This window comes from Pieris napi, chromosome 17, assembly GCF_905475465.1.
Source record: "Pieris napi chromosome 17, ilPieNapi1.2, whole genome shotgun sequence".
Classification (NCBI taxonomy): Eukaryota; Metazoa; Arthropoda; class Insecta; order Lepidoptera; family Pieridae; genus Pieris; species Pieris napi.
In genome coordinates, this window is record NC_062250.1 from 326,103 (window position 1) to 351,876 (window position 25,774).

Sequence of the window (25,774 nt, forward strand, 5' to 3'; positions counted from 1 at the left end):
TTGTTTATTTGGCTTTAACTTAAAAACCTTATAAAAGTGTTTAAATACTAATTGTATTAAAATTTATCGTAAGGTCATCATGCACTTGTGTCCTACAACATACAACTAGCTTTTAATACACGTTTTAAAAGTAGGTTTACTAAAGTCCATTCTCGTGACTAAAAAATGGTTGAGTCGTTATTCTAGCAGTATTTTCCATACACAGTCCATTTTAGAAACAAAACTTCGTTACACACGAATACATATTTAAAACAAAAAGCAGTAACAGCTTATTCAGTGTAAAAATCACGGTTGAAATATAGTCCCTCAATAAAATTTACCGACGAATTGTTCTAAACAAAGTGTTGGTAAAAAGTTCGCGTGACATTCTGCCCGCTAACGTACATGTTATATGACATGAGCAAAAATGCCCGCAGCTTTGGGGTTCTTCAGCAATATTGTGTGTAATAAATATAAAAAACCTGCATAGGTGGGTTAGGTATAGATATTCTTGAAGTTTTTAAATGACACAGGCAGGAGGATTACTTTTGTCCTAACCAGCGTTACTTTAGCAAGAATATCACTATGGGATAAATGATATCGAAGAAAAGAATCAAAGCTTTCCTGATATTAAATAAGTGAATTAAAAAATAGATAGAAAAGTGGTTAAAATATGCTAAATTAAACAGAACCCGAAATAGTTGTAAAAGTTTTTCGGTAAACCTCAATAAATCGTGGTAGTAACGCAGCTCGCAAATTGTGTTCAATGTACCGTGTGCGTTACTGCGCACGGACACCGCAATCTATGTCCTACACTTAATTAAGAGCCAGAACAGCTTGGATTTAGCACTCAAAGCATTAAGAACTACTTCTATAATTATATTTTTTTATTAAAGGTTGTTCGAAATTTTAGTTTAATAAATTTTGATGAGGGTAGTCTAAAATATTTTTCCTCGGCCGATCGTCACATTTTTTTACGGCTTCAGTGCTTTGTTTCACTCAGATTATGTTAGACACATTTTTATTCTGATTTATATCTTTAGTTAAATATATTTGTTTATAGTTACGTCCTCAATTTTATAATTTTGTTTTGTGAAGTATTGTGAGGCAAAGTATCAGTAGGTTTTCAGTTTAAGCTCTCTTATTGTTCCCAAACAAATATAATTTCTCCATATCCTTACGACTGACAATTGTGTGACGTTCTTCTTGACTTATTATTTTCAGGACTTATTATTTTTGTATAAAATTGTGTATCGACGGCCACCAAACCGTTCTTTGTGGTACAGTTTTAATATACACTGTAATTTTTAAATTCCTATAATAGTATAACGATCTAGAGTCTAGCGATAATACATATATGTTTTCACAACTCTACTTATTATCACGTTCTTTATGTATCTGAATATATAAAACAGTACTTGGAGAAACAGAATGACCCAGTGAAATACAATATAACCAGTCAACGTCAATGCGTTGATACATCCGAAACGATTTGAGCACAGCCGACACGCAAAGACAAATACCATGTGACTTGTACGTCGAAACGCATTCTCCTACGCGTCCTTACTCCCTTACAATAAGGTTAATTTTCCCACAGCTGAATTGCAATAAAAGCCAACACTGCACGGTTGTCCTACGTTAGAGCTGCGGTTACATAGACCGTATGTAATAATAAATAAGATTGGTTTTTGTTTGATATATTTGCGGTTCAGTTGTGGCCTCGTAAGCTGCACTGGACACCAGGGGATTTATCGTTTGAGGTTTAGACAAGGCTTTGTCTTTGAAACAACAAACGGCTTACGTATTGATAAAAGAAAATTTTTATCTTTCTTCTAAGTGGAATGGACAGGCGAAATGCGATTGTGTCTTCCTTTAGTTTATAAACAAAACTAGAAATAAATAAACAGCAATGAAAACATATCACATGAAGCACTTGTAATAAATGTTGATGTTGATATTTGTAAATCACCCTTAAATAAATTGCCGTTTAAAATCTGTATTGACACAATAAAAATCTAAATTGACGTCTAAAGCCCGTTTCAATTACATACTTTTGAACGAGGGGTCAGCTAAAACTTCCAATCAAACAAAAACTTGCTGACACAAATCAAAGTCAACAATGGCCCAAACTAAAGACGGATTTAATAATAAAAATCAACACGTCCAGTCCGGAGGGGACAATCAAAGGGCCGGCCGGGCCTAATAAGATTAATAATTTCCATTTCAAATGACCGGTGGCCTCGTGTGAGATAAATACAATATATTTTCGACTTAAATTATAATTATTCGAAAAGCCTATTAAAATAACAAGTATTCAAAAATCATTTATTCATGTAGATAACACAATGTACACTTATGAACGTCAAAAAAGAAATATACATTAAATGCTTCTAATTTTAGATTTACTGCCAGTTCTCAAATCAAGGGCGTAGAACGGAAGAGAAGAACTGGCAATAAACTCTCCGCCACTCTTTTTAATCGCCAAGTTTTTTTTTACACAACGTTCGTAAGGAACTGCAACCATTACACCATGTTCCACATGACATCTTAAGTAAGAAATAATAATAAAATGAATTAAAAACAAAGATTTGTCCTCCATCAGCAGGCGGCATGGTGAAATAGGAGCACGCACTTTATTTAATACACTGAAATAGCTCTGACATAAATAGAGTTTTGAGAACATTAATCGATCAAAATAAAAATATCAGTACGTATGTAATAGATTTTTTTTTTGTTGAGTGTAATTGATAATATGTCACACGGCCGATCGCCATGTTTGATTTCACATTTTTCTCTTTGGCTTTGTAATAGACACACTTTAGACGTGTGTTAATTTTTATGTAATATATTTAGTACGCACTCTATAATATTTGTGTGTGCTTTGAACTATTACTACTAAAGGAAAAGTATATACAATATTATCTGTGTAACCTTTTCCATTATTTCTGTATTTATTCCGTTATCCGACTGACAATTGTGTGCCTTTTTCCGTCTAATTGAGGTAAAATATATCGAGGTGTACTTAGGACTTAATATGTTAAACGAAATTTTATATCAACTGCCACTTTACTGTTATTTGTACAAAGTTAAAATCATAATCTGAATTGCATACATTTGTAGTTAGTGTAATACATAATAAACAGAAACTAAACATGTTTATTAAATAATACTTTGGTAGAATTTAATAAAAACTCGCTCCATTGAAGGCCCACCCTACAATACGGGTAAGGTCCGTCTGGACAAGGCAAACATTTACTTTTCCTGTATTGAGATAAAATTTATTTGTAATAATCTGACTCTCTGCTATTCGCTATTTATAGTGAAATATGCGTTATATGTGGAATTCATCACGCTGTCTAGTGTCTATTGTTCCTAATGAATTATATTCTCAGATCTCATTAATTCTTGAAGCAAAGTAAAAACTTTAAACTACATAACACTCTATTTAAATGACAAACCGGCAAGATCCACAAACACGCCGCCCGTAATGAACCGGCTTGGCACAGCGTTTTACTGTTTCAACAATTTTTGGTTTTGCGACACAAGTCGTGACGGGAATATTCTGTTGCAGTTTGTAACGTGAGTTAGAAATATGAGTTGTTGTTAGTCGTGATGGGAGTGTAGAACATTGTACACTTGAGTCAATGCTGAGTTCAGGTATAAATGAAAACAGTCAGTTGTCATTGCGGCTACTTGGAACGTGAACGTAAGTAATATATCTTTGGAGTAACGAAATGGGAGTAACAATATCAAAGTTATGTTTTGAATATTTAAATAACGCTTGATATTTTATCTACCGGACAAATAATAATTAAAGTTTGTTTAATTGTTGCCACAGAAAAGTTCGAATTTATTATTTTGTCGAAGTTAATTTAGGATTATATAAAATGTAGTGTATTGTGGACTCAGTTTCCCCACTAACATGCTTTAAGTTTTGGGTAATCAAGCTTGCCTATCTCCTTACAGGAATATATAAATTTGTTTCATTTTGATAATTAAAAACTTTGGAATATACGCAACACAATTCGCAGGAAATCAGATACAAAAATCTCAATTTCCGTCGTGTAATTTCGCCAAGTCCTATTATATAAGTTAAATTCGCTCGAAGATTGCCTCCATTGTCGTCTAAACAGGAGTTTTTGAAACAATCTCCATCTATCGGCTCGCCCGCGGGCCTCATCGGGTTACCAACTTTCCCAAAGTGTAATCAAAGGATAGAACCTTCTGTAGCCGAGTCAAGTGGCTGCATAAAGAGAAAATTCACTTACTCCTATAGCGGACGTCGTTACAAACATTGCATAGGTTTTCGGAATACGTTGTCAGTATTTAGAAATATCCACTTTCCAATATCTCGGCTTTGTTGAAATGCTTCTAGTGTCTGTTGTGTATCTTTAGACATATTAGCGAAAGAGTAATTATAATATGTTGAAACTAAAGAATACTGTATAATATGTAGAGATGTTTCGAGAAAAAAATGAAAACAGATAGAGGACCACCAGAAACCCAGGAAGATAGAAAAAGAGATAGAAGATGAGAGACATATGGAAGAATTTGGAGGACGTATTCACTCCGTCGGAGGTCGTATACTAATTAATATTATTATTATAGCATAATATATTAAACAAGTATACCATATGATTATTGATTACATAATATGTGCATGCTTTAAAAAATACAATATTACTATTTATAATCCTTAAAATTAAATTCCAATCATAATGAATAATTTCAATATAAATTATAAATGATAAATAAATAAATTAGAATCATATCGTGTACTAATATCTATATATATAAAAATGAAACCCGTTTTCCGTTGTCACGACATAACATGAAAACGGCTTGACCGATTTGGCCAATTCTTTTTTTATAATATTCTTTGAAGTACGAGGATGGTTCTTACGGAGAGAAAAATTAAAAAAATTGAGTGAAAAAGTCTAAAAACAACACTTTTCTATATTCCCATACATAATATTCGTAATAATACTTAAAAGTCAATTTGAACTTTAATACCATAACATAAAGTTCAAGTGTTAGTGGAGGGGTTCCGGGAAGGTAAATTTTTAATTTTTGACATAATGTATTTGTTGTCTTTTCAACTTTCTTTTTTTATCTTAGCTAGACCGGTGTCCCGAATAGCAGAATAAGTATTTAAAAAAAATAAAGAATCGACTGTTAGGCGGTACGATGTTCGCCAGGCCAGCTAGTCTATCTATATATATAAAAATGAAACCCGTTTTCCGTTGTCACGACATAACATGGAAACGGCTTGACCGATTTGTCTGATTTTTTTTAAATAATATTCCTTGAAGTACGAGGATGGTTCTTACGGAGAGAAAAATTAAAAAAATTGAGTGAAAAAGTCTAAAAACAACACTTTTCTATATTCCCATACAAAATATTCGTAATAATGCTTAAAAGTCAATTTGAACTTTAATACCATATCATAAAGTTCAAATGTTAGTGAAGGGGTTCCGGGAAGGTAAATTTAATTTTTTGACATAATGTATTTGTTGTATTATCAACTTTCTTTTTTTTATCTTACTAGCTAGACCGGTGTCCCGAATAGCAGAATAAGTATTTAAAAAAAATAAAGAATCGACTGTTAGGCGGTACGATGTTCGCCAGGCCAGCTAGTTAAATATAAATATAAACCTTATGTACCTCATTATAGTAGTCGAATTCAGGCTAATTTTATTTTATTTATTTATTATGTAGAGATGTTTGAAATTAAAACCAGAGAAAAATCCAGAGACTAGTATTTTATTTAAAAGATTTTTCTTGAAAAACTCAAACACTACGACAGTACACCGAATGCACCTTTATATAAAGTCATAGTTGTTTCAGCGAGCGAATTTGCATAGGAATGGCAGATTACAGAGGCACTATAGGCAGGACCTGGATAACCCAGGTACTCGACTATGGTCTAACTTCAAGAAATACTACACAGTTATTGCTAACAATTTCGCCTTTTACAGTTAAAATGCGATCCGTTTTGATACGAGATTTGAAATTGTAGGGTTTTGTTGCTAGTTTTAATATATATTTTGTCTTAACTGAGCACAGTATAATAGGCGTTTGTTTTTTAACTTGTGTTTCCATATATTGGGTGTATATTGGGTTGGGTGTTTTTAACTTGTGTATCCATATTATGTGGTTTTCATATATTTTTCGCGATTATCGTTTTTGGAAAAAATATTATTCTAAATGGTGAATTGAACGTAGGAGTACAGTTATATTTTTCATCTCTTTGTGACAAATAATAATTAAGCTGTGATGAAAAGAGACAAATGAGTGTTTATAGGTCACTAATTAAACGTGACAAGCAAACTGATTACTTTTTATGGCTATATGTTTAGTGTAATTGTTTGTTATTATATATAATTTTTGTTAGCTGTAGGATTACGAAATAAATAAATAATTTAAATATACAACAATTTTGAGAAGTTTTTTTTTTATGAGAAGTTCTGCACAACTTATTTAGCTTTGTCAACACTTAACTATGATATTCATCTATAATGTCATTATTTTAATGTAGACAGATTTGGAGTTTAAAACTATAAAAACGCTTTTAGTATTTTAATTCGCCGTCTAGCCGTATTCAGCGGACTCAATATCGGGTTCTGTATCGAATCGCAGAACGAATACCGCAGACGGGAATCGAACCCTCGACTCAGGAGGGTTGTAATTAGCTAATAACGGACGTGAGAGGGCCATACCAAAGGGCAAGGGCTCCCTGATAGCAAGAGTTTCACTCAATGTGCTGTATAAAACATATTTACTAAAGTTTATATGGAAAGAGTAATGTTCACAAATGATTTGGGTGTTCATTGCAAGAAACTGCAGCGAAACACGTGATCTATTGATTTATTTTCTACTTTAATTTTAATATAGAATGTATTATCAATTAATAAAATAATTATTTGCAATAATAGTGGATTATTACCAATTTAAAAAATAACGATACGAGGAGCTTATCAGATCGATGTGTAATTCTTTTTCTACTTTTTATGTGCACTTACACTTACTACAAATAACTGAAGGTGAATGCGAGAGAGGACCAGAAAATGGAAAATGGTGGCGAGGATGGATTGGAAGAATTTGGAGGAGGCCCTCACTCCGCCGGAGGTTGAGTACTATTATAAAACGTTATGACATGGTGTTAACGTAATGCTGATTATTTAGTACTACCAGTACAGGCTATTTTTATTCTATTTTACTTTTATAAATGAAGGAAAGCATTATTAAGATAAATGTCGCATTAGATCAATAAATCAATAACAGCTGTAATTTGTCAAGTCTTAAATAATTCCAGGAATCATAAAAAAGGCTGTTGGTCGATGTCACATTCGACCTCTCGTTAAGTGTCCTTTTGCCTGCCTAGGTCTAAGTTTATCAGGCTTTGAATTTTCCCGTTCATTTCAGGTAAATGTAAATAAGACACACAAGTATAAGCAAAGAAAATTCTTACTAAGGGTCTTGCGACACTCGAAGATCGGATTTGAATGTGAAGCAGATTCAAAATTAACATAATCCCGTATTTGTTGCCTAAAGTTCTCTCTGAATTATTTGTAAGACGTCTGGGTGCCCGTGATACTCCGACACTGATCTCGGCAACTAAGTACTCTATAAGTGACACAAAACTGATGCAGTGAAATAAACATTGTTAGCGAAGAAAAGTTCAAAAGTACTTTGGTTAAGTCAACTTAAATTTTGGATGGATTTATCGATGTTAAATGAACGTTCATAGCAGTGTTGGCCTAGTGGTTTCAATGTACGACTCTTATCCCTGGGGTCGCTTGGATCCCCGGCTGTGCACCGGTGAAGGAAAACATAGTGAGGAGTTGTAGCGCCATTGGTATAAATGAACAGATTACATCAAAGATTTAAAGATCCATGTGATCAGGGAGGTCATGTAGGTTAAAGTTTACAATTGTAGTCTTCTAGTAGCTAACAATAAAATTACACGACAGTTGGACGACTACAATATACGGAAAAAGACAAAAGTAAATGACGTTCTACAAAAAATCTAGTACATGGAACTGGATGGGCATTACAACAAGCAAAAAAGAGAAATGGACAAAATATGTATTAGAATGGTATACAGAGAAGACAAGAGGAATGCACGTCAAGTAAAGTGGCAGATGGTCTGCCCAAGAACTGGAGCAAGCTAGCGTATTTTTTTGTTCGTTCTGATTTTGTTGTATAGAAAATTGCTTTAGATAGTTTCAAGTTCAAGTGATAGTTTAAGAAAAGGCCTGCAGTTAACGCCATCAGGGATTATCTAAAATCTATTTAGATCAGGCTTCGTAGCCGAATGAAGCTAACAGTGCTGGTTACACTGAAAGCAATCCCATTATCTCAGTAAGCAATCAAAGTTGTGCCCACATGAACTTCTACCCGATTCGATTAAACCTCTTGCAAATTTAACTTCGACCGCTTTGACTTTCAAATCGATTCCAATTCGATGTTAATTCGATTATATCGATTCTAATGCTGAAAATGTTCATATTTCAGTTTGTGGTTATTGTTGGCTGATGTTTGAAATTAAATTACATCGAATTGTAATACAGGGTAATCCAGCAAATATCAGTTTAAATAACTATTTAAATCCATTTATTAGGTTAATAGGATATCATAAATTTAGACATAAGTTAGTCAATAAGAATGTCTATAGTTTTTTACGTATTTGATGATTCACGTGAATTCAATTAACATAATTTACGTTTCATATATTAACAGTAAAATGTGGATAGATGATATTAGCAGGAAGCGAATGGAGAAAAAGAGCTGTGGTTAGAGATATTAGTAAAAAGTTTGAGGAGATCTGTGACCCGTGAAGAGGTTCCGATAAATGGTTCTGAAGGAAGTTAGGATATCGAGGAACAAGAAAAAAACATTTATATAACAAAACTAAACTATTATTAGTATATTCAACATTTGTAAAAATTGGTAATAAACGGGTTTTATAATTATTATACTAGCAGGTGGTTCTTGCATAAAAGTGTTAACTTCATTAATTAATTTATGATTAACTAAAGACGAAAATTGCTTAATGTCCCATGTATACTGATTACATATAAAAGTATTCACTTTATGAAGGTCCAACCTGGAAGACCCTCGAAAATCTGGCATCAATTTTATTTTCCGAATAAAGGCGAGAGGGTTAATTTGTCCCTCTAATAAGTGCAGTGACGCGTGACATCGGTTCTTGACGGCTCGGCGCGGGGCGTCGGTCCAACTAACCCTTCTTTAGGTCAAGAGTGACTAATAGGGACTAGTCTTGAGAAAAACTACGTGCAATTGACATAACGAAGGTGCTCCCAAATTGGAGCTTCGACGTTGTGGTTTATTTTTGTTGAAGAGAAAATTACTTGTAATTCTAAGATGTTTAATACATGAATGTAATATGCGATACAATACAATATCTGTCAACTTAGGGTGGCAGATATTTCTGAAAAGCACGCGCAATGTGTTAATAATGTAATATAATGCGTATTTATTCATTAAAGAAGTTTTATTTACGAGATGTCAATAAAATAAGGTTTTAAAGTATAAATGAAATACTAATTGAGAAGTCATTTAATAATATAACGTTACTAAAACTAAGTCAAATAACGGCGATACAAGTCTCCGTATATGATTAATTTAAAAATGAATGTCTTCCAGGAGTAAATCCCTAAATCCGAGCTCCCTTTGATAGTTTTTGAAGCGCTATTTCCAATTACACGTGAGGAGCGATAATAAAGAGCGGCTCGCTTGTTTCTTTCAGTCCGCGCTGCCCGATTATTACGGCTAAATGACCGTCTTAAGACTTTTACTATAGTACAAGTCAAAAGAAATCAATTCATTGGTAAAAATACAATTTTCCTACACTTGAAAGCAAATAAATCCAATTCTTTGGAGATTTTTTTTATAATTTGAGTACTTATACTCTTTTAAAATCACTGTTTATAAGTAATTATAATTATGGAAATAAATGTCCAATAGGTAGTTAAAATTAGCTCTTCCAGTGTTATTAAAAATACATGTTTTTTATTTCATTAACGCATTTTAACCGTGAAATTAAATAAAAAAAACTATGTAAGGACACGATAATTTGTGAATGTGCCAGTTGTTAAGATGATTTTGGTTCCAAACATTTTTTTTTTAGCTTTCATCTTATTTATTGGGCCGCATGGTTAAGACAGTAAGGCGGGCGGCAGGGCGGGTGGGAGATAGTATTGCCATCGTTATGGGAACTCATCTCGCGATATAGAGAACTGATAACTGAGCCTTTTTATTTGAGGGAAATGGACGGAACTTCTAAAGGGATACTTCTTTGTGACCTGTTAGTGAGAGTTCTGTCTATTGCAGTCGTTACAATTGATGGCATTCAGTTATAAGAAATACAATTCTATTAGACATATAACTTAATCGTAGTTTATTTTTATGAAGCTTAAATGTTACCGAATGTTAGGTTTTACAACCTTTCTATCGCTTTGAAAATAAACAATCGTGACACAACATTTCATCTAGTTTATGAATGAGGGCCGAGGATGACAAATAAATTAAATAATATCATTTTCATCTGAATCTGATAGATCTGTTTATTGTAGTTTGGAAAATATGAATGTAGACATATGAAAATTAGTACTCGTGGAGGTCTAATGTGTTTGACCTATACTTCGAATTAAAACTCATTGGATACGACAAAATATTATACTTGTACAGTTTAGATTTTCAGAAATACACAAGCGTGCAAAACTTATTCTTAAAAACATTTACGTTTAAAATAAAATACTTACAAAGCAATTTTGTTTAAAATTCGATAAATTGCAAATTCAATGTATTCACGAACATTAGCATAACCGTTAACAAATTCACTTGGAGCCCAACAAAAAACAAACGTTACAGAGAAAAATGTTGAAAAACAGAAGAGCGAACGTGTTAATATTATCGCATGGACGCCACAAATGTGACGGTTCATTTGATTTTCACAAATTATAATTGGCCATTCGTTGCTTTTTGAATAGCGGCGAACGTGCTGCGAATAGTCGCTTAACGTACCATTCTGACGTACATGGACACAGCTTACGAGCGAGCGAGTAGCGATCTAACTTTTGAGGCTAAAGACAAATCGTACTATAAAAATGGTATCGAAACCGCTATAATCGTTGTATCGCTCTCGAAGGCGAATATTGAGTGATCAAATAATATTCTTTCAAACAAAATCTTTTTCTATGTTAGCCCACGAACTGTCCCATGACGCCTAGACGGGGTAAAGGGTCACCTTGTTCTTTCCGCCTCTATTTGCCTCAACTGTACATCGCTTTCGTTTTTTTTGCGAGATCCATTTGGATCCAGATTGGATTGGGGATATGATTGGAATATCTTCAGAGTGTATGGTAGATCCAATCGGGGTTTTTAGCAGCGCACCCGGAGTTGCTCGTAGGAGATCTTCTCGGGCGAGTAGATAGCCCGAAACACGGCGGAAACAGCGGTCGACGAAGACTTGGAGCTGGTGCGAAAAGTCGTTTGTAATGCCGTTAGCCACATATTATGTTTTATATTACATTAGTTATACAAAGAAAGTCCACTTTTAGGAGTTTATTATGCTTTTAGTAGACATTTTTGTCTCTTTAGAAAATATTTTTCTAGTTTTCTTCCGAATTCTATCACTACTAAGCCTTACAACCGTTGTTAAGCTTACGAAAATGATTATAAAATTTCCGCTTATAAATCATTCGATATAATTATATATTAACAAAATTGAAAGCAGTAATTACAAAACATTCCCGCCTTTCTATGCGTTATGCTCTCAGTATCAATAAAGTTAGTATTTAAAGCACGTAGCCCGCTTAACAGTTTCTGATTGAGTTGTTAATTTCCATCTGTTGTCACTTAATATAATTAATGAATTATCATTATGAATCGACGGCCTCTCCACAGGAATGTATAATGCATTTTCTACAAAACATTACGAAAAGAAATCTGAAATATTATTATCGGGTAATCTGAAATGAAAAAATAAGGTTAGTAAGTAATGTTTTTTTACAGTTAGTATGTTTCAGGAACCCTTTCCAGTAAAGGCCTCCTCCATCCATGCTCCAGGCTTGCTATTTCTCTCCAACCCGAGCTATATGGATCCATTGAGGACCCGCGATTTTTGATGTCATCATCCCATCGAGCGTAGGGTCTGTCTCTGTATCGTTGGGCCTCGAGGTAACTTATGTTTATTCAAATATAGGAAACGAATATTTCAAAATATTATTAATCACATTGGAAGTCTTCCACGATCCGCTTCATAACACATTTTCTTTTGCGAACTAGCGAACTGTGGAATAGACTTCCTTCTCCCAAAGGCCGACAACGCAACCACTAAAAGGGGTTTCCTGTCCTGCAATGATTGCCTTTTTGGGCGTAGGCTCATTTACCTCATGATCCTATAAAAACATAGAAGACAGGTTAATTTAAGTACTAATAAATGGGCTAATCGATTCCGTAGAACTAAGAAAATATCGTAGTTCCGTCCTGTGCGGAAAGCCACATTGTTAGTAATCAGTATAGAGCGAACGCGGGAAATAATATGTAAATCAAATAAATGTCTGATTGTCTCGCTGACATTGTGTTTGCGGCAGCTAACTAGTTGACTCACCGACGTATTTATCCTGATATTTGAGATTACTGAATTTGTATTGAATAATAATAATTGTTTTAAAGTAATTTCCTACTGAGGATCCATTAGGAATAAAATACTGTGACAAAGAATTCTATTATAGCTAGGCGGATTATTGAAAAAAAATTAAAAAGTATATTTATCGACGTATTATTATGATATTTTATTTTAAAAAGGCACACTAATGAAATACATACAAATACAAAAAATGCAATAAATGCATGTGCATTAATGACAAGTGTGCACGACATTTAAAGGGAAACATACAATAATAAAAGAGAAAATGAAATTACAATGACAATAAACTAGATTAAGAAATGTGAGGGGATATATAGTTGAAGCAGCATTTCGATGTATTGATGCGCCAATTACGTTAAAACTACGGTACTTAATGATTTGTTAAAACATTAAATTTTCTAACTTTGTAAATCTGATCTAACCGGACGGCGTTCGTAGCGTCAAAAACTCTAGTTTAAAGCGCGTTATCGCTAACTCTAACGTAATTACTTCGCAACCGGTACAAGTTGTAACAAGTAAATCGTCGTTAATTAAATGCCTGCTAGACGGTCTGCATAGTTGCCTGTTTGTCTTCAAATTTGGACACTTGAAAAGTACCGTTATTGCGTTTGATAGTCACTAGAGTTCGCCTTTGTAGAGCCCAGTTAGTGTACGGTCTAATTTTGCTATTAAAACCAATTGTCTAGAAAAGTCTTTGGCTTCGTCCCGTATGTAACGTCCCTTAATATGATCTTAAACCTGTAGATAGACATTCGATTCCTTGCGATGAACCGATAGATTAATTTTTTTAAAATTAGATACAGATAATATTGTATTAAGAAGAATGAACCATGAAATAGAAGCGGAAAAAAGCTAAAGCCATAAAAAAATTTCGCACCTTTGAATAGTCTGGATGTCGTACTTTTGTAATTATTTCTTCTTAAATAATTTATAATTATCTATGAAATAGATGGAACCAGTATTAAGCGCTTTCCAGTTTCCATGGGATCAAATAGTAATTAGACCTCATGGGACCGTAAGTAGAAAGTGCCAAAAACCATAAAGAAATAATAAAAATCCTCTAATACAAGGAAGAGTAGTCATAGTTGACTAAAATTTAACTAAAATAACCAATACCAGGAACTTTTTATAAAAAGTAGGATAATAAATAGACGTAAGAGAGATTAGAAAAGAAGAAGTTCTTATTGCTCGCTCTACCCCCTTGACTTGCGAACTGGTAGTCAATGTAAATTTAGAGTCAATTGAATTTTTATCGAACAGGTGGCAAACGGGTAGGAGTCTCATCTGACCTTAAGTGATGGCCATGGACACTCTCAATCCGAGAGGGCTCGCGAGGGCGTTGCCGGCCTTTTACTTTTATCTGTTGACGTTCATAAATGTACTTGGTTACCTATATGAATAAAGTTATTTTGAGTTTGAGTTTAAAGATTGAGTTGAGTTGGTTACTTAAAAACAACTTCAATATAATCTCTTGATCGTATTATTTGCATGTCTTATACGTTCCTATAATTAAACAAAAACCGATAGCTATTACGCGAGTTCGCGAGCGCGGAGCCCACTCTACTCTACTAACTTAACACTTATTATCGAATCCTCTCGGAAACTAGGCGGAGTCGAGTGAACGCACATAGTTCAGTAAATATTACACAACTAGTTACCGATCCCAGCTGGAATTCCAGTTTGTTTGAGGAACTCATTGACGGACTAAATTTAGCATGAGTTTTAGAATATTTTTGTTGAAGAGCTCTCGAGTCCGATAGCGTTTGGGAAATGTATCCGAATAAAATTACTACTAGAAACAAATCGCGTCGTGGTACTTCATTCAATTCTTTAAGAAAAGTATAATTATTTTTTTATAAATTAAGTGTACTATTATTGAGAGCAGTGTTGCCCTAGTGGCTTCATCGCGCGACTCTCATCCCGGAGGTCGTAGGTTCGATTCCCGGCTGTGCATCAATGGACTTTCTTTCTATGTGCGCATTTAACATTCGCTCGAACGGTGAAAGAAAACATCGTGAGGAAACCGTCTTGCCTTAGACCCAAAAAGTCGACGGCGTGTGTCAGGCACAGGAGGCCGATGCCCTACTTGCATATTGACAAATGATGATGAAACATATACAGAAATCTAGACCTAAGAAGGTTGTAGCGCGACTGATTTATTTTATGTATTTACTTTTGTTGAATGATAGCGTATTTGGAAAAGTTTACTATAAAAAGCGTTGCTCTGTCGGAGCTAGACAGACTTCTCACCTCTAAGCACCCACACCGCAACCGAAACAACGCAAAGCATTTCTATTCATCGACGACCTTGTTCTTTCTATGGGAAATAACATCTAGTGTTCTCAAGTTCGTTCAACTTTTCGGATTAGATAGCTGCGGCTAAAATTTAATGATAAGACGTTCGTAATCATTCTATTGTCTATTCCCTTTGGGAATAGATTACCCACTTATTTTTTGCAATTATATAATGTACCTACTTGCTTGTTATTATTTTTGTTGGCCGACTGTATTTCTTTTATACTTGTGTTATTAGTGTATTATCTGATTTTTTGTGTATTTTCTAGTTTCGAGTATTCACTCGAGTTATATTCATATTATATGTTCATTGTTTACTTATCATGTTATGTACCTGCCGTTGTTGAAATTTACACTAAATGGTAATAACTTTTTGTCTAAATGTGTGTTTAATTTTATCTTTAAAAAAATAGATATAACAATCGTATATTGTATGCTCGAATGTTACCTATGTAGATGAAGTTAGTAACGTGTGAATCCCACGGGTAATTCAGAATTCACGGGAATGCTCCATTGGCATACTAATATTGCCGATAAACTTTAACCCAGTTATATTTCCAAAAAGTTGATCAATAGGAAGGAATTCTGATGTGATTTTTACGGAGCCTATGACTGGCCGGACTCATTTGAAATTCTTCACCGTTTATCCAATTTTTAATGAAAACCACCATAGACAATACTGTGCTGAGTGGTGATGATATCTTGTCATTAAGACACAGAACTGGGAATTATTATTTGTCGCTTAGGTATTAATAGGTAAAGATTTGGTTCTTGAACTGGCCGACATATTGTCAACCATTTTATAAAAAAAATCCTTTTACAATAATATTTTCTTTTAAGCCCATATTTATAAACGTAGCAATAAATTAAGTATTGCGTTTGTATTTAATACAATTCTGTAAATAAACAATATGCATTAACTTTTAAAAATAGTCCTGAATTTCAGGCAAGTCATTTATCCAAGACAGAGATAACACTATAAATTACGGAATAACAAACAAGGATAGCAACAGTGGCTTTCGCCATTGCACGAGTGAATGCACCTGACGTACAGTCAGAAGAGCAATATGTGCAACTTTTTGTGAATCATATTCTCATTATTGTTGTGAGAAATAAAAAAAAATTAAACCTCCACAGTAATTAAAATAGTCCAAAGTTATAATGTTACTAATATACCTACAATCAGAACGAATTCAGAATTTATTTAATTTTTTTGCCGTTATATATGACACCGGAAGATTACAAAATCCGCATTCAGGTGGATAGATAATGGATATCCGCGGATATCCATTCGTAACATTCTAAACGGTTAGGTTAGGTACTTACCTAGTACTAGTCACTTGACTCATTCAACCAATCAGAGCGCACATGCCTTTTGGTCATCGCTTACTTTATTACTTCATTTTATTTACGCGTGTGTTCGCTAAGTTTATCAATTTGCGACAATATGGGTGTAAAATAATATAATTTATCTCTCGGTTAGAATCCTACGAAAGTTTTTTGGGGATTTAGTTATATTCCGGTGACATAATATAATCTTTCTGACTCACCATAACATTATTATGTTATGGTAAACCTGCCAGTGTTGAGTTGCCAACGCTACAAGAGTCACACGTGGCACAAACGAGCCGGCCTTATAATGAATAGCCGTCGCCTGCCGCGATATTTCAGTGAATTAACAAATGGCATCTGTCAGAGAGCGTGCGGCGCACGATTTTTCTGCCGGCCGTTACAGCCTGATGTAGGTGCGGTCTCCGTACACCTCTACCATGTCTTAATGACCACGTCACCGCAAAAATGCCAGGTGCCCATTTTTACATCTCTAAACTTTGCTACATTTTATGCAATATACCTCTGAAGCTGTTATTTAGTTTTTGGGTAAAAGGAGATCACTGTTACACAAAACATTCTGAAATACGACAATTATATAAATGTTTTTTTGCCAGAGGCAGAAGGTACAAAAGCTGATGTAAGATGAAATCGCTATTCACCGCCCACAAGTATCAATACACTTACATTACCTGAAAGCTTACGAGTATGTTACCAATCTTTTAGTATTTCGACTTATTAGAAGATGGACAACGTACAATAATATGTATCCTGGAGGTTAATCTTTGCATAAACGCTTCAGCCATTTGTCATCAAAGCTCAAAACCAGTCGTGGCTGGTGGATGATGAACGCTATCACAGTAATCTTATAAAACACTTCTTTAAGAAATACTCACCTTTTTAAGAACTCTTAAGTGTATTTTTATTACAATTTTAAAAATATGCCAAGAGAATTTTATGAATAGAATCTGTATCTAATATGGTTAGAAGGCACTTCGTACGTAGCTTTACGTGTCACAGACTAAAAGCGTAAGCAGTTAAAGCATTTTAAGGTTTGAAACTTACTATTTTTTATATGATAAAAAGTGAATTTGTAATCTCTAAATTATGAAAAATACTTGAATGTTAGTTAGTGGTAGTCCAATTTGACATATTAATGGCTTTATTCTCATCTTTCATTGCATAAACAAACATTTTAATAAATAGTAAATGAATATCATTAAATACTGTATAAGTCATTATAATATATTTAAGTACATTATGCTTACATTTAGGAAAAAGTATTTTATGTACATTTTAGATTCGAAAATATAATCATATCATCATATAACCCTATTGTAAAAAAATGATTTTATGTGTTCTCCACTAGACATTAAAACATTTAAATCGCGAAGCGCTCTCTGCGGGTGCTGTGTACGCAAGCCGCCTGAAATATTGTGTGAATTACAAGCGAGGTACAAATAATATTTGCCTTATATACTGCCTATAAATGTAATGTATGTAATGTGTTTGCCAGCTGAATATATTGCTCTGTATCTCCAAATTAACGGCGGAGTTACCGGTCTCGGCACAAGGCGCAGTAAGCCTACTTCAACTGCTCAAACGAGCTACGGTTGCCGGCTAAATGCAAATCTTCGTACCTTGCTGCAGCTAGTTTCTAACTGTGGAATGTTCCGAGTATTGCACCAATATACCGCTGCTCAGTCAGAAATTATGCTGTGTTGGGAACGCAATGAAATCATTTTTTGTATCTGCTATGCTAACAGTAACAGCAGAGTTGGCCTTGGCTTGAGTGTGCGATCTTCAACTATGAGGTCATGCGCAGCTGGACTTTTCTTTTCATGTGCCAAACGCTCGCTCGTACAGTGAAACCGGTGGTGTGACAGATACGGAAGGCTGATCACCTACTTGCCTATTAACCACTTCATGCTCAGAATGAATAGTTGCAACAGTACATTGCCAACCAGTTTCATATTCTGCTTTGAAGATTTAGGCCTACATACACACACAGAGAGAGTTTAAAACCAATTAAAAACGATCTATTTTCCTACAATATTAAATTGCTAATTTTGTTATATGCAAAATATATAGTGGACTATACCAATTATTGCCGTTAGAACTATCCAATTTGTTACCTTCAATAATATTATACGCTCTAAAACCCTACAATTCGCCGTGATAAAGTCATTTCGACGTAATCCAGCCCAAGCCGGCTGCAGGTCTATTTGTACGGAACTAATTGAGACCCCTGGGACACACCTGTCAGGATCCGCAAGAATTTCGACCCCAACTTATTGAATATTATAAACTTACCTTTATGGCTGTTTATTTGAGGAAATCGAGTTTGTTGCAATCTGAAGTTCCCTGTCAGGAGATGTTTTTATTTTGAACGGAGTCAAGGTAGCACAAACGTATAGGTTTTCGTTAATGAATAACACACACGAATAGTTTTAGAACTCAACATACAAACGATTAGTATTTCGTTTTTAAAGTAACTGTAAAATTAAAATAATTTTTTTAATGTAGGTATTGTACCAATTAATGTATAAAGGGCAATGGTACCATTTTTGGCGTAGTTGTTAAATTCATTAATAATCTACATACGTTACATAATAATAATAATTAAGCCTCATTTATTCCTTGAAAAATTTATTCATATTTATAAAAGATACACAATCTTAAGTTTACACAATTTTATGCAGATTCAAGCGTTGAAACGTTGTTAATAATCTTAATAATTACTATGAATTAGTATGTATATTAGTATTATTTAGTTCAATAAAAATAACTATCTACAATACTAAAAAATAGGGGTTGATCGTAGAGGGGTGAAAATTGAGAGTTGTATGTATTTTTTAATGCCACATATTTAAAAATTATTAATTTTTGAACTATACATAGTAGCTGATTCTCAGACTTACTGAATATGCATAAAAAATTCATAAGAATCGGTCGAGCAGTTTCGAAGGAGAATGGGAACGAACATTTTATATACATATAGATATACTTTTGATATTCTTATAGAGTATAGGCCTCCTCCAACGGGCTCCATCTCTCTCTCCCCATCTTCTACACCAACCAACCAATCTCGTCAGTCCACAGTGCAAAAGAACGACTCTCTTTCTTTACTAACGTTTACATAAGTATAAATTACTAATGAAGCATAAACCGCTTGAAACGTTCTCGTGTTAAGAGAAGACCTATTTATACTTAGCACAATCATCCAATTTAATGATATAACCATATATAGTTAGTAAAAGTTACTAACTCGTAGACTTGAGATTGAGATTTTGTCACCGGTTGTATGGTTAACGATTTGATCCCAAATTACTATAAACATACAGTAAAAATTAAGCTGAAATATCGTCAATTGAATCTTCATAAAATTGACAAATATATCATCACAATTGACTAATATCTAAGCCTACGTTGAAATGAATAACCATGTAGCGATCCTTTAAATACCTTTAATGACGAGTTGAAATTTGAGCGTGTAACATTAATGGTTCCATTTTGCACACATTACACATGCCTTTTCATTCTGCACAAATAATGCATAGTAATTGCTCGAATGCTTTGTAATTTCACACGTGCTCTTAGGGTTGTTACATTTGGACATTAAGGGTTGATACTTAGATAAAAAATGGACAAATGGATCCGAGTTTACTAATGAAAAAATTGAATTAAATTGAGCTTAAAAAAAAATTTAGTGCTAGTGTGATACATAATCCGCTGTTTAGGTAGTAGTTTTTTTTTGTAACATTTATGTTTACAATAATTCACATATATTTTCAAAAATATAGCTTGTAACATATACTGTAGATATAGCATTATTTTAGAACTTTACTAAATAAATAGAAACACTTTGAAACTAAAATTGTGTGCTCACAATAGTGTTTGTCTAGTCTTGTGTTGCTAAAAGATTCCTAAGGATTTCTGGTCTTACTATAATAAAATATTAGTAAAACATTACAAGTCGCTTTTTTAGTTTAACCTAAATAAAAATATTGGTTGTTTGTAAAGTAGGTTTACGATCGAGATGTTTACGTGATAACGTCTTATTGGTGATATAAGTTTTTGGGAAGTAAGGAATTAATGAAGATAACAATTTTTTCAAATTGTAAATTACATCTATCGTTTTATTCACACTTTTGATGATAAATTTCGGGTGTAAAAGTAAAAGTTTACTTATTCGACTATGATATACATTTTTCTTCATACATTCACGGAATGACTGGCAGCGCTCGAGATGAGACGGGAGATCGGTCCGTCTCTCTCTCGTTATACCTGCGATCGCGCTCGTGAGGTTTTGGTGTGACACAAGTTTCTGAACATGTCACCCGACTAAAACGATTTTAAAGACGTTATCACGTCAAAACAAATAATATTATGTGGGGACATAGTTGTGTATAGCCTTTCAAGTCAGATAATGTATAACACAACTTGAAAAGGATCGAATCTTTGACAGCCCTAGTAGATTAGCTTTATAATATTGAATTGTAAGGACACGTGAAGTCACGTGCCTCTAGTTAGCCTTCATTGTGTCATCTCGCAGTTTACAATTGGACATTTAAAGTAGCTAAATTGGGGTTGTACATCATTTATTTTTTATTCAATAAAAGCTAGAAAGGAAGTCATACATCTTTAAATAATATATGTACTTTTAATTAGAAAATACAATTACATCCCTAGTGGTTCATTGTATACAATTTGTTTAAATAAGTACTAGTTACTAAAAAGGCTTTTTTCTTGTCAAACACTTGCTTCCTTAAAAGGAGTACTAAATTTCGTAGCTGATTTGCAGTGTTCGTTTGATATGTTATTATAATAACTCTTCTAAGTAGGACAATCAAAATGGGGCAAAAATACGTGTTTACATAACTAATACAGATTTATTAGACATATGCCCCGATAAACCGGATTGGGACTGTACTTGTACACCTGTTAGTGTAAAATTAAATTAATAAATATATTGTTAAGCATTAATTTCATATACTTATGTATCTGGACCATAATAAACGCCAGTGAAAAGCTCCTCTGTATTCCAATAGTTGGACCTATCAAAGTGAAGAGTAACAGTGAAATAAAATGGTCGATCGGCGACAGCTTCTAATGTTGGACGAAGATGTGGCATCTTACTGTATTGTGCTAGAACACAAAAAAATCTATAAAAATTTAAAAGAAACTCCAATCACATATTCGTCGAGTTCGACCCCAAGAGCTTTGACTTCGACGCCTAATTCTTTATGCATCTTAAGAAATGTCTGTGCATTTGAAAAAATTATCCCACACTCTATGGGGCTGACACTTTGTTTTCCATCAACGAATCAGAAGTGTTAAATTCTCAACTAGCAAAAGAACTACCAGTATTAAGAGGCTAGGCTCTAGGCTGACACTGATGGAGTCTATAGTCCTGTATTATAAAACTAGTAGGTAAGCTTCAGGTTTTTTTTACAGTAAAATTATACTGTAAAGTGTAAAGCAATTCACTGAATTAGGTGTCTGGCGTCCAAGTCAATTGTTTCCAAGATCAGCTGTGTACTTGCTGGTAATTTCTTTATTTTATTAACATAACCTTAACCATATATAAATATCATCATAATTAAATAAGTTCTTAATAACTTCGGACAGACTCACAGGCACCGCCTACTTACTAATAAATAAGGTGTCTATTTGCAGACTCAAGGCATGCCATTTAATTGCAAAGTTGACCTGAATATTCCTAAATAAAAAACAGTTTATAACTTCTGGCTTTACACTACGTAGATGAATTATTCATAAAAATATGCGTTTACCAGACAAGAAAGGTAATATTCATGCATACATGAATTCACAAATCACATTGTTGTTTCTTTACTCAGAGTAAAATGCAACTTACATTCTGTGGTAATAATCCGATACGCGCCCATCTCATTAACTTCAATGAAGTTCTTTTGTTTCACTTTACTTATATACAGGGGTTTGCTAGTGGCCTGGTTTATCATCATGTTATTCAGCCCTGTACTATTTTTATCAAATAGTTTTTTTAATCCCACCTAGAAGGAATCTCGAACGAATGCTTTTGTTCATACAACTGCACTAAACAATGTGACGATATTTAAACAAGTTAGCTCTGTTACAATGCCAGTGCGCCAATAGATTTTACTGTTATTCTCCAACCAAACCAAACAAAATAAATGATATTTATTGTAGGATTATATAATATATACGTGCATTTATTAATTTAATTACTAAATTGAAGAAACATTAAACATTTATTTATGTCATAGAGTAAACGATATTTTATAATGTAAATTTACCTTCTGCAAGGAATCCGTCCAATCAACCAAGGTCTTTAACTTAAATCTGGGTATCGCAATGTTTAGAAATTCCATTCGCATCCTCTTTTTGATTGTCCTAAAATAGTTAGGTCTCAATAAATTCCGAAGAAAGTCTTGAAGGCTCTTCCTGTCTTCAGGTATTACAAATGTCATCGACACTCCGGGACTGGCAAGTTTCATGTTAATCACCTATATTCATAGATAAACCCATAATTATAAAGAAGTAATGAAAAAAGAAGAAAAACTAAAACTGTTGTTAAGGACAGAATATTAATAAATATTAGAAATAAAAGTACAACAAAGGTGGGTAGATTCAATTATATTTGTCTACCCTCACTTTCTTGCAATGCGATGGCGTTTATATGTCACCTTCAAGGTGGCTGCGGTTATTTCACTTTCCTTCTCATGCTAGGTATATCATAACTTAAAAAGGAAAATCATTTCCCGCTAAAAGCCCTCAACCTTACCTTTATTTTATTCAAATCATCGTCAACATATAACACCTCCTCACTCTTGAACATCATAGGTACGAACACTGTACTTTGGTTGTAATACCGAAATTTAATATTATGTTTTGTATGCAATATGTTAAATGGCACTTCCCATGTAGCCTTTAAAATAAAATCACGGATAAATTATTTATTAAGAAGCTAAACGATTTAAAAACTGTTCAAACCTCACAGATACATTTGTTAATTTTTTTTTATTTACCGTCAATATTGGTAATTTTTAAACAAGGCGCCAGTCTCTACATTAATTATTTAATAAGGTTTTTTTTATGGAGAATTAAACTCCAGATCCCAGAGCCAGACACCCCGTAGACACACAAGTATTAAATACTGTTTTTTTTTTAAATTATATAATATAATAATATATAGACAATCATCGCATAAGATGCATTATATATTTACTGTTAGGTATGCAGCATTAATAAGTAACATAGATGAATCTTTTGTAATATCTTCCTTGATTAAAACATCAGATAGACGCTTGAACGTTACACGATCGATCTAAAACAAATTGAATTAAGATTTAAAGGCCGGCTACGCACCCACTAAAATGGGTTTCCATGGGCTGTGATGACTGCCCTTTTTGGCATCCAGTAGGCTCTTTTGCCCCCTATCTTATAAAAAATAATATAGAACTTAACATTGTGTGACCCGGAATTAAATAGTGATTTTAAGTAATATTTTTAGGAAATTATACAATTTCTTTTATTTTATTACAAAACTGTTTTGCACTAAAATAATCTTTAATTTTCAAAATATGTAAAACGTTTCGAAAGTTCAATAAGACTGTTAAACATTTAAATAAATAAAATGTTATTTTTTAAATACATATTCCTATATTAACAAATATTAAATAATACTTAATTAATATTAGAAAAATCTCTTACCATTCTGTTAATATAAATGGTTGCGGCTTTGGGATAGTTAAAACTAACTTTCTGTACCTCCACGCCAAAGGCAGGTTTTGATAGTGTATCTTTATAGCCTTTAGAATAGTTTAAATAAATATGGTTAACCATTACGAAGTCTATACGCTCCAAGTGTGTGAGTAATACATTAAGATCACGATAACTCGAATTTATCTACAATTTAATATTATGCTTACTGCTACCTGTACACAATAATAAAACTGAATATGAACCTTTCTGATGATTCTCTTTTTTTTAAAAAAGACTACATTTTATTTTTTTCATTCGTCCCGTATTAAAATATTTAAAATAATTAAAATGTAATAAAAAGATAATTAAAACAAATTTAAAAAGTTTGGTCCCTGTGGCAGTGTACCTTTAACGCTGGCAGAATTTCCTCGCTGTATTGCGATACTTATTCGGTGAGTGAGGAAAACACCAGCTCTGGGGTCATCAGTACTATCTCCCAGGCACCTACTTAAATTTTTAACTAGTGTCTGTGCATTTGTCTGTGCACAACCCCACGGCCTCTACTCCAAAGGGAACACAATCGAAGTTGAAGAAAAGACTCTTATAATTGAGTCGTTTATTTAAATTAATTACATATATTTAAACTAGTATAATATACTACATAGGATTGTGAACAAAGCACATTTGTATATTGCCAAAACACAATAAAACTGTACGCCATTAAATGGTTATTGTTTATGACATAATACGCTTACCATTTTCATATTTTGGTATCCCAAAAATTTTAATAATTCTACCTTTACGTCTCCTTGCGCGACAGAAGCAAGCTTACACAGCGGAAGTTGAAGTGAAAATGGGGACACTACTATGCTCTTGTTAAAATGTAATAGAAGTTTACTCTAAAAAAGTAATTTTTAATAATTTATAAAAATCATCACAGTATCACTGCGTCAAATTGCCGATAGCCATGTTTGATTTTACATTCTTCTCATTAGCTTTATTATAAGGCGTGATTTGACGCACTTGCCTTTCTTTTTGATTTAAAATATTAATTACGCACTCAATAATATATTATTTTATGAGTATTTTGCGCGTTCTGTGAACTAAGTTCGGTACGTTTTCACTTGAGGTGTGTGATTAATAATTAATCATGGTAAGGAACCAAACCTGGACGAGTTGAGTAGATTACGTGAAGTTCATGTCTTAAATAATGACCTTGCGATAAAGTGAAAATATTTGTATTTTTACGAAAAACACTTACAGGAACTAAGCTTGAACCAAATTTATCAGGATCACAGGCACCAAACGTAATGTATTGAAAAATATATATTGCTGAAATGTGATGCGAAAAACATTATGATGTAAAAAAGGCTACAGCGCTGATGTGATTAAAATCCGTACTTATGATTAAAAAATTCATTTCTGATAAAATTGCAATGTTCACGTTATCTTAAAATGAAAAACACTCTAAAATGCCAGATTATAATTAACATTTTTCGATGGATTTTTATGCTATAAAACCTTTTGTAAATCATTAGTTACTAAGCTTATAGTTGTGAGATCAACTGCATTAATTCGACTTAAAAAATATATTTAAAAAAAAGCCGTTGTTACTTATATAATTATTAAGAAATTTATATAATCGGTGGTCTGAAAAGTTCGTGAGCTGACACATAGATGGCGCTACTGGTATTAAATTAATATGATTTTTAGTTATCACTAACCTTCAAAAGACAAGTGAATAAATTTTAAACTGTCGTACTATTAGTTTGTGAGACAGTTATGAGT

General features: G+C 33.3%; 1 protein-coding gene across 1 annotated transcript; it reads right to left on the bottom strand.

The window, feature by feature from the left end:
• Positions 1-21,267: 21,267 nt before the first annotated feature.
• Positions 21,268-25,441, bottom strand: LOC125058039 (serine protease inhibitor 3/4-like). The gene is made up of 8 exons (XM_047662045.1): positions 25,248-25,441; positions 24,742-24,885; positions 23,996-24,190; positions 23,511-23,609; positions 23,067-23,210; positions 22,579-22,788; positions 22,158-22,314; positions 21,268-21,427 (listed from the first exon to the last, which is right to left on the bottom strand). Exons 2-8 carry the CDS (start codon positions 24,748-24,750, stop codon positions 21,276-21,278), a joined length of 966 nt encoding a protein of 321 aa, XP_047518001.1. The 5' UTR covers positions 24,751-24,885; positions 25,248-25,441; the 3' UTR covers positions 21,268-21,275.
• Positions 25,442-25,774: the final 333 nt, after the last annotated feature.